The following is a 10,341-nucleotide window of genomic DNA, read 5'->3' as shown; positions in this document are numbered from 1 at the left end:
GGGACATCTAATTATTTCTATTATTCTGCAGAAACATTTTAGATTTTATAAGCAGCACTCTAACACGTTTTCTCTCATGTCTACTGGATGTTTCCATAGCGCTCTTTGTGCTCATCTGCAGGGTCACTTGTGATGAGACTTTTTAAACATTTTACTTGCTTTCCTTTTCTTTTTTCCTTGCCTCTTCATTTCCCTATCTCAGGAGGACTATAAATATGTTAGATTTGCAATGAAGAGAAAAGTACATTTCAAGAATAATAGTATTTGCCGGTCACGGTAGCTCAAGCCTGTAACCCTAGCTACTCAGGAGGATGAGATGTGAGGATTACAGTTCAAAACCAGCCTGGACTCAAAGTCCATGACACTCCTATTTTTTAAATATATTTCTATTGCAATTAATAGAAGGGTTGCATTGTATTTGCCAGATACAAGGCCATTACTTCACAAACATTGCTATCCTTTCTCATGTTTTTATCCCCATTTCCCTCCCCCCACCCTAATTAACCACCAGAAAACCAGAAGTGGCCCTGTGGCTCAAGGGGTAGGAAGGTAGATTTTAGCTGAAGAGCTCAGGGATAGTGTTCAGGCTCAGAGTTCAAGCCCTATGACTGAACAAAAAAAGGTTAGTAATATTGTGAAATACCCTAGATTCCCTACTATTGCCCCCACCCAGGCAACAGAAAACATCTTAATAGTCATCTTAAGTGATATTCATTTTTGAACTGACTTACATGTAAATTACCAAGAAATTTCTTTTTTTATTTTTTTTATATTTTTATTGTAATTAATAAAAGGGTTACATGATATTTGCCAGATAGAAGGTGCTTTAATTCACATACATTGATACCCTTTCACATGTCTTGGTACCCATTACCCTCCCCCCACCCACTACCCTACCAAGAAATTTCTAAACAAAGCTTCAATATATTCAATATCACTCTGCCCCAGAAACATTCTTTGATGGTACCCATGAAAACGCTCTCTGACATACCATTTCACACCTATTGCATAATAATTTCAATATTTTAGGGTGTGCCAACAATTGGGCTTGAACTCAGAGATTTGCACTCTTGCCTGGCTTTTTCCCTCAAAGCTGGTGCTCTACCACTTGAGTCATACCTCTACTACCACCTTTTGAATGATTAATTGGACATGAGTCTCACAGGTATTTCTGTCTGGGCTATCTCTGATCTGCGATCTTTATTTCAGGCTCCTTACCACTCATTACCAGCATGAGCCACCAGCATCGAGCAGAAATTTCATTGTTTTAGATGTATTCATAAAGTTACACAATCCAGTTCCTCCAGGGGGAAAAACACTCAGAAATAACAAGTTAGAAGAAACAAAAGTCCCTCTAGAATTCTTTCCACAAACCTAGTACCTGAATTAATTATTCACTCAGGTCTCAGAGGATCCAATAATAAAACTCAAGAGGCTTCTCCATGTCCTCAAATTGTCCCTCCTGCATAGATTATTCTTAGTCCTGCTGCTCTATCATTCAATCCAAGCCCTTTGAAAAGAGGCACCCAACCTCACTCTGTTCTGGAACTTAACATTGCCAGTCCTGACTCTTCACTCTCTTCGTTCTTTCTTCTACAACATCTGGGCAAAAGAGTGGAAGGCAAGGTAAGGAGGGAGCCGAAGTGAATTCCCATCTCCTCTAGAGAACTTCAAAAAGGTTCCTAATGAAATCCACTTGCCCAAAGAGTGAGCTTAGTGTAGCATGTGAAAACAAACTCGCCCACCTCCCCAGACACACAGAGGCATTGAGGAGACTGTTTTCTTAATTTAAATATCAGCCTAGTATTTTTCAGATCTAAATAATGATTAGGACTGCTGTGCTCCCATGAATCACACCTATTAATTGGCCAATTTCCAAAGATAGCAGTTCAAAGTCAGCCTAGGCAGGAAAGTCCATGAGACTCTTATTTTCAGTCTACCACTTGCAAGTGGTAGAGTGCTACCTCTGAGCACAAAAGTCACAGACAGCTCTCAGTACCAGAGTTCAAACCCAGGACTGGAAGAGGAAAAAAAGATTAGGACATAAGTTGTATGTACTTATGTATGCCTAGATACCAGTGCCAAGGAAAATGAAAATGTCCCCACAAAAATCTAAAGGAGAAAAGGAAAACCAGAACTATTAAGCCTTTTAAGCTTAAGTTTAGATGACATACAATATAAAACCGATTAAGATAACAACATGTTTGTGTCATATCATATTTCATGATCATACAGACAAACAGCTTCAGAAAAGATAATTAAGTTTAGCAGCATTTAGGAAAAGAAATAGAAGTATTTATTATATGTGGAAGGTGTGTGTGTGTGTGTGTGTGTGTGTGTGTGTGTGTGTGTGTGTGTGTGTGAATGTGTGGGTGTTTGTGCTATTCCTAGGGCTTGAACTCAGAGCCTGGGTGCTTTCTCTGAGTGTGGCAGAATTTTTTTTAATTCTTTTGCTCAAGGCTAGTGATCTACCATTTGAGCCACTTTTGGCCTTACTGAATATAAGAGTCTAACTGAAGATCAGTCTTATGTCTATCCTTCCTCAGGATGGCTTCAAACCACTGTCCTCAGATATCCTCTTGAATAACCAGAATTACAGGTGTGAGCTACTGGTTCAGGGTCAAAAGAAATATCACAAAAAGGCTGAGGCTCAAATGTGCCATTTCATACACCAAGTTGTGAAGATCACAACATTTATGGCTGAGGACACAAGAATATAGCCTCCCACAGCACTTGGATATATATGAGGTTTCTTTCAGCATAGCTCTACTTTCTCTTACATATTCCTAATTACTCTCTGGGTCCACTTCCCTTCCTACCACTACATTGGTTTACTGCAAACTTAGCTCCAACTGATTAATTGCAAATATCATGTAATTTGTGATAGCTTTTACTGTGGAAATGAGGAAGTGCAAGTGTGGTTGGTAACTGAACTGCACAATCTCCATGGCTGTTCAAAAGAATTTGTCCATGGCAACACCACCTCTTGCTCCATAGGCTCACTTTACTGGAATGCTACAATTCTGTTCATTACTCACAAAGGCAATCTTCATGGCTCTTAGTCCACACAAGCTGCTAGTATATTTCATCCTCCCAAAGTCTGAGAAGTGAACAGAATTTCTTGCATTTCAGAACAACTGTCTGAACTTCAGGGATCTGATGTTCAATACCCTACATAGTGATACTCACCACCTATCAAGAGAGCATGAATTCAGAGATGCACTAAATGTAAATATTGTGTTTGCTGATCTACCACAGACATCCCAACCAGGCAGATGGCATCTAAACACACCAATACTCAAACCTCATTCTCCAAAACACGCTATCTCATACTTACATTAGTTTACCTTTGAAATCACCAATCATGATTTCTCAAGACGTCTCATATTCTTTAGTCCTTGATTTTAGATTTCCCCAGCCTTCAGAAACCAGAGTCCTATAGAGACTAGCATATCATTACAACATTGGTGACATTGTCAGGTAGTAACACCAAAGCTTGGTATGCACAGTGTTGTATCTGCCAGGAGCATCCTTTGTTCCTGCAGTTTTTCTTTTTAAACTTGGAAGGAAAAAGCCTCATCTTCAGGAATTTATGTCATCCTTGTTCCACTGCCTATTTGTTACCTCCACAATAGTCATCAAAGCAAAGAAGTTCTCTAAAAGAGCAAAGTCATACATAGAACTCATCAGCAGCCAGTTCATTCCTGAAAAGGAAATATGGACGGTTTAAATACATATGTTCAACAAATGGAGGTGTTCTTTGACTCAAGCAATAGAGTCCGTAACTACCACTAGAAAAAAAAATGAGATAGAAGTATGAAGCTAATGAGATCTAACATAGATCTAACAGTTCCATAGATCTAACTGTGACCCAATAGCTTAAACAGAGATCCGGGTAAAGTAACAAATTTCTCAGATCCAAAGAAAACCTGGAAGGAATTCTCTTAAGGAAGGATGAGAAAACTGATGGGAGAAAAGTACAAACTCTGCTGGGATTGAGTGTCCAAAATTATACTGAGGTCTCCAGCTTGTTAGAGGGTTTCCCTGTTGATCCTGAGGCAGAAAGGACATCAAAAGTTCATATAGTAGTGAGGAGCCATTGTCTGGTTTGGACATCAGAAAGGAATCTCCTGGAGGGATTCCTCAGGCTCGCCTGCGCTTGCCAGACAGGCTTGTACACAAAGGTACCACCTTCAGTTTTTATGAATAAAAGAGTAAGTCAAATGAAATAGAGAACCATAAATCCCACTCATAAAACTGTAACACAGCAGTAATTGTTATCTGCTGCTTTCTTAATGTAACCCAACTGGTAAACATCAGAAACAAAGCCAAGTTCTCACACTGTAAGCACATTTCTGGAGGGAATGTGATACATCACCATGCACCTCAGCATTTCTAAACTACTTGACAGTTATCCCTTGGCGGTTTACTCCAAGTGTTCTCTGACAGAGAAAAAAAAAAATGTCCAAGGACAGTGCCCACACCCTGAGTTCAAGCCCCTGAGTTCAAGCCCCAGGACTGGCCTTAAAAAAACAAATCTTCGGGGCCGGGAATTTGGCCTAGTGGTAGAGTGCTTGCCAAGTATACACGAAGACCAGGTTCAATTACTTGGTACCACATACATAGAAAAAAAAAGCCAGAAGTGGTGCTGAGGCTCAAGTGGTAGAACTCTAGCCTTGAGAAAGTCGAAGGACAATGCTCAGGCCCTGAGCTAAAGCCCAGGACTGGCAAAAAAAAAAAATCTTCAAGATCAACAGTAGCAGTAGCTCACCTAACCTCCCCATCAAGCTGGCCATACATTCCAAGACACCATGAGCTCAGTTTGCAGGAGCCAGGATGGTTCCCAGTCTACTTTTGTTATCAGCCATTTGTTAATTGGGTTGTCTTTCTACTTCTGATATCAAGGGTGCAAACACAAGATCTTTTCCCCTTTTCTAAGCCTGAGTGAGTATCCATTCTTCCTTCAGACATGCATAATAAATTCCTTTTCATTTTTTTGCTTATTTATTGTTCATATTTTATAGTTAGTACCTAAAAAGTATTTCATGAGGAATGATGTGATGTTTTGATGCATATCTATGAGATACATAAATATTATACAATGTTAATCAGCATTTAAAGGGTGAGAAATACAAGCTACTCATGTGAGGCCACACAGGAAATCCTGACACTCAAAAGTCAGAGGTTGTCACATCTTAAATCACATCTTAAGTTCCAGGACAACAAGGTACTTCCTCAAAACAGAAAACTTACAAGTGGCACTGTGGCTCAAGTGGTAGAGTGCTAGCCTTGAGCTGAAGAGCTTAGGCATAGCACCCAGGTGCAGAGTTCAAGCCCCATGACTGAGACACAACACACACACACACACACACACACACACACACACACACGCACACACACACGCACACATACACACTAGCCATAAAAAATAAAAATAGATATGTTACATTGATAAACTAACATGGTAAATTGAAACCCCTTTGAACAACTACTTAAAGATTAAATATAAGTAATGTAAGTATAAATATATTGGGAAATTCTTCACTAATTCCATGGCATGGATGAAATTTGATGGCATTAATTAGGTAAAATATACTAATCAAAAATCACAAATAATATATGATTCTACTCCTATGAAAAATATACAGTAATTACAATCATGAAAACAATAGTCATGGGGTCTGGAGAAGGGAACCCGGTATTCAATAATTTGCTAGGCCTACCTTGAATCCTAAAGGATGAAAACTTTTCTTGAAAAATGGTTGTGATGAGTATAATATGAATGTACATTCTACTTAACAGTATGCTTTAAAGTGTCTAAAAGAAGTTGGACATTGGTAGCCCATGCCTGGAATCCCAGCTATTCACTAGGCAGATAGCAGTAGTTTCATAGTTCCATCATAATCACAGGCAAAAGTTTGCAAGCGCCCATCAAACTTGTTACTATCTGAAAACCCCAAACTTCTTTTCCTCACTATCCTAAAAGGAAGCATTAGATGGTATACAAAGTGAAAATGACTTCCATATGACATAAGAGCAGAATGTTCATGGAATGGATGAGATGACAAAAAGAATGGCAGGAGGGGGGACTGATTTTCAAAAATGAAACATGGTAGCAGAGAAAAAAGTACAGCAAAATAAAAAGATTTCTATATAAAAGGTTTCTAGTTGAATTGACTGGACCTCCATTGATTTTCCATTGTATCTAGAACATTCCAGTATTAACCCTATATGAAGGTCAATTACGTATGAGTCTATAAGGACTCAACAAATAAAATTAGAAAAGCCCTCAAAAAAAAGCATGGTGATAATTTTACTAAACTATGGAATTCTGGGGTGCTACTGTGGAATTTTAGAAATGGAAAAGTCATGTTTATCTTTGCAGGCTCTCTTTCCTTGAAGACATGGCAGGAGAAAATGTGAGTTTCCCCAACACATTTGTCCTGTTGGGCTTCTCAGAATATCCATGGCTGCAGATCCCACTCTTTGCAGTGGTCCTGGTCTCCCACATCCTCACCATCACGGGCAACAGCTCTATCATCCTTCTCTCCATGATGGAGCCCAGACTCCAGACACCCATGTACTTCTTCCTGGACAACCTCTCTCTGCTGGACCTGTGTGTCACATGTACCACTGTGCCACAGCTACTGGCCAACCTCTGGGGCCCAGAGAAGACAATTTCCTCCTGGGGATGCATCACACAAGCCTACCTCTTCCATTGGACAGGGTGTACTGAATGTGTCCTGTTGGCAGTGATGGCCTTGGATCGCTATGTGGCCATCTGCCATCCTCTCAGATACAGTCTCATCATGCATCCCTGGGCATGTGTGTGCATGGCAGCTGCATGCTGGTCCAGTGGCCTGGCCAATTCCCTGCTTCAGGCCACACTCATCCTCCAGCTTCCCCTCTGTGGGCGTCACACCCTGGACCACTTCTTCTGTGAGGTACCTGCTCTGAATAAGCTGGCCTGTGGTGACACTACCATTAATGACTTCTCCTTGATCTTGGGTGCCATCCCTTTTGCACTGATGTCTCCTGTGACGGTGATCGTCTCCTATACCCTCATTGGTAGGGCTGTGATGAAGTTACCTTCAGCTGAGGGAAGACACAAGGCACTCAGCACCTGCAGCTCCCACTTGGTGGTTGTCACCATGTACTTTGGGCCAGCCATCTACATGTACCTCCAGCCTCCTGCCAGCAGCACTCAAGCCAAGTTCATGTCCTTCTTCTACTGTGTCATCACTCCACTTCTCAACCCACTCATCTATACCCTGAGAAACAAGGATGTGAAGGCAGCATGGAAGAAGATCCTACCACTGCCAGGTGGAAGGAAGGCTTTCCGAGCCAGATGATCTGTCTGTGCCCTGAAAGAGCCACAAATACACATAACAAGCACATGAACAATTCAGTTCATGCTGACTGATCTGCATCTCCAAATGAGTGTCCATTAGCATCTAGGCTAACAAATACAATGACTAAAGAAACACTTTCTTCTAAAATATTCTATATTGTGGCAGTGCCATTGTTTTTCAGGCCTCTGCTTCTTAAAATCAATGTGAATGGTTGTCATGGTTCTGTTTTCTTACAAGCATATAATGTACGTCGGCCTCACATCCCTTGTCCACTGATTGCTATCCACCCTCTAAATATAGCATTTTTTTCTGATTTTGTTTCTTTGAACATGTATTAATTATACAGAGTTCTTCCATGGTAATTCACACATACACATATTATAATGTCACATTAACTTCATCTAATTCTCTCTCATTCTCAGTATACCTTCCCCTCCTATTGTAAATAGCAGCCAGTGAGTTTCTTTGTGTCACCATCATATACATTGACATAATGTACTTCACCATTATTTCTTCTTCATTGTTTTCTTTTTCTGTCTCTCCCCCTCCCTCATCTCTAAAACAGAACTATAGTTGCCTTCATGTCATCTACTTCCCTCCCTTCCTATTTCACTCCTCTCTCTCTCTCTCTCTCTCTCTCTCTCTCTCTCTCTCTCTCTCTGTCTCTCTCTCTCTGTCTCTCTCTCTCTGTCTCTCTCTCTCTTTAGATCTTAGGTCTTAGCAATACAAAGCAGAGTCACCACCACCACCATCATGTTTCCCATTTGTCCTTCCCAAACCAGTTTTGTCAACATTTATTATTCTATTTTGATGTATATATACATAAATATTTTGACCATATTCACTCTCTTTCACCTCCTCTCTTCACAGACAGCTTCACAGTGCTTGATATTAACTACAGAGTTTGTTAAGATATATATTTCAGTCCTGTTTCTGGATATTATTTTTGTGTATTTGCTATTTTTGAAAAGTTTTTAAATTTATATTTAATATTTATATAAATCTGTTTTAAACTATACTTAGAGGAAGAAAACAATGGATTGCGGGCAGCCACAATCAATGTCTCATTGGCTCAACAGGAGATACAGAGCTAACAAGGGAAAGCCAGCTTAGGTAAATGCGTCAGAAAATATACTTAAATACACCTCAGATGCAACAGGAGCAAAAGCAGCTCAGTGATGAGATTCAATACCCATATCCTTCATGTGTGTGTTTCTTTTTTTTTTGCTTTTTGCTTTTTTGTTTGTTTTTGATTTTGGTTTAGTTTTGGTCCTCTCTCTCTCCTCTCTCTCTCTCTCTCTCTCTCTCTCTCTCTCTCTCTCTCTCTCTCTCTCTCTCTCTCTCTCTCCCCCCCCCCCCTACTGGTATCTACATATCCAACATATTAGAAAAACAATTCAACCCTACAGAAAAAAAATGCCATCTAAGGAATGAATTCACAGACTGACAGCTCAGATAACATATAATGCGAGCCATTTCGTGAGGCCATCAAGAAGTTTAGTACAGATTCAAGTGTCCACATGAATGAAAACTAGATAAGAGGCTGGTGCCAACTTCCACGGAAGGTGAGTGACTTCCTGCCCAGCTCCACTAGACTAAGGGAAAGGGCTGCTGAATAGTTCTATAACACACCCCACATGAATGATGCCTGTTCACAATGACTCAGTGGGTCAGAGTGATGAGCACTGCTGGTCGTTGTTATAATCCTCGTCCTGTCCAGGGTACCTACCATCACTCCCCAGTGGGTCTCAGTGGGTGTGATCAGAAGGGGGTACCAGCAGGGGTATAGGGAAATACTTCCGAGTGGCAGCAGCTCATTGGACAAGAATCTCACAGACTAGAAATGATTAGAAACAAAATGGCAGGGGTAGCAGCTTTAGGACATCCCATACTCCATCTTATCAAGTGATGCTTCTGGGACACCCAGTAAAATCTAGTCCAAGACCAGCAAAGGCCAAAAGTTCAAGATCCTATGTCAAAAATAGGATTGGTGGCATGGCTCACATCTTTTGAAGTGCTGAGTTTAAACACTAATGTGATAAAAGGTAAAAATAAAATTAAAAAGTACACTATTAGGGAGTGTAACCTAGTAGTGGTAGAGTGCTTGCCTAGCATGCACGAAGCCCTGGGTTTGATTACTCGAAAACACATAAACAGAAAAGGCCAGAAGTGGTGCTTTGGCTCAAGTGCTAGAGCGATAGTCTTGAGCACAGAATGGCTCAGGGACAGGGCCCAAGCCTTGCATTAAAGCCCCAGAACTAGCCAAAATAAAAGTACCCTATTATATGTATGATTTTAAAGTTGAGAGCAGAATATGCCCAGAGATAAATCTAGAAACCAGTGTCTCCCTGGTTCTGCTCCAATCGCTTTCAGCACCTGAACAGTGCCTCTCACCAGTTACCATCTGTAATCTCTGCTAAGTATTAGTTCATAAACACAGCAGCACCAGGACCTTACAAAAAATAAAACTTCCAAGTGAGCCTGGCACTGGTGTCACATGCCTGTAGTCCAAGCTTGCAGATGATGCAAGTGAGGCTTAGAGAAGTGCAGTGACTTGTCCAGATGTTCACAGATTCTGCAGTGATAAACTTGGGTGCTGGAAATCAGTTCAGGCCTCAAGCATGAACTGAACCACACACTTGAACTCCACCCTAAGTTAACAGTGCTTCATGCCTGAACCTTAGAAAATTAAGAAGTAGGAAGTCTCATGCTCTTTTGTGTCTCCATTTCCTCTGGTCTTCTGGTCTTCTAGGAGCTACCCATTAATTACAAGTGCTTCAGATTCACACAGTGCCTCAATTATCACCCAACCCCTTAGACACTAATTAAGTAGAATATCAGGGATAACATCCCAGCCAGTGGAGAGCAAGCTTTTACTCTCAGTGTCTGGGGAAAAAGAGATAAACTCTCCTGGAAACAGTGGAGAAGATAAGGTCAAGTTTACCCTGAGGAAGGAGGTCACTGAATGGTTCCTTATGTTTCTGAGAAG

At 40.8% G+C, this 10,341-nt stretch overlaps 1 protein-coding gene across 1 annotated transcript; it reads left to right on the top strand.

The window, feature by feature from the left end:
- The first annotated feature begins 6,404 nt into the window (after nucleotides 1-6,404).
- LOC150057420 (olfactory receptor 2C1-like) lies at nucleotides 6,405-7,352 on the top strand. The gene has a single exon (XM_090340002.1). The coding sequence runs from the start codon at nucleotides 6,405-6,407 to the stop codon at nucleotides 7,350-7,352; it is 948 nt and encodes a 315-aa protein (XP_090196128.1).
- Nucleotides 7,353-10,341: the final 2,989 nt, after the last annotated feature.

Source organism: Megascapheus bottae, chromosome 10 (genome assembly GCF_031878675.1).
Source record: "Megascapheus bottae isolate mThoBot1 chromosome 10, mThoBot2.hap1, whole genome shotgun sequence".
NCBI classification, from domain to species: domain Eukaryota; kingdom Metazoa; phylum Chordata; class Mammalia; order Rodentia; family Geomyidae; genus Megascapheus; species Megascapheus bottae.
This window is presented reverse-complemented; position numbering and strand designations above follow the sequence as displayed.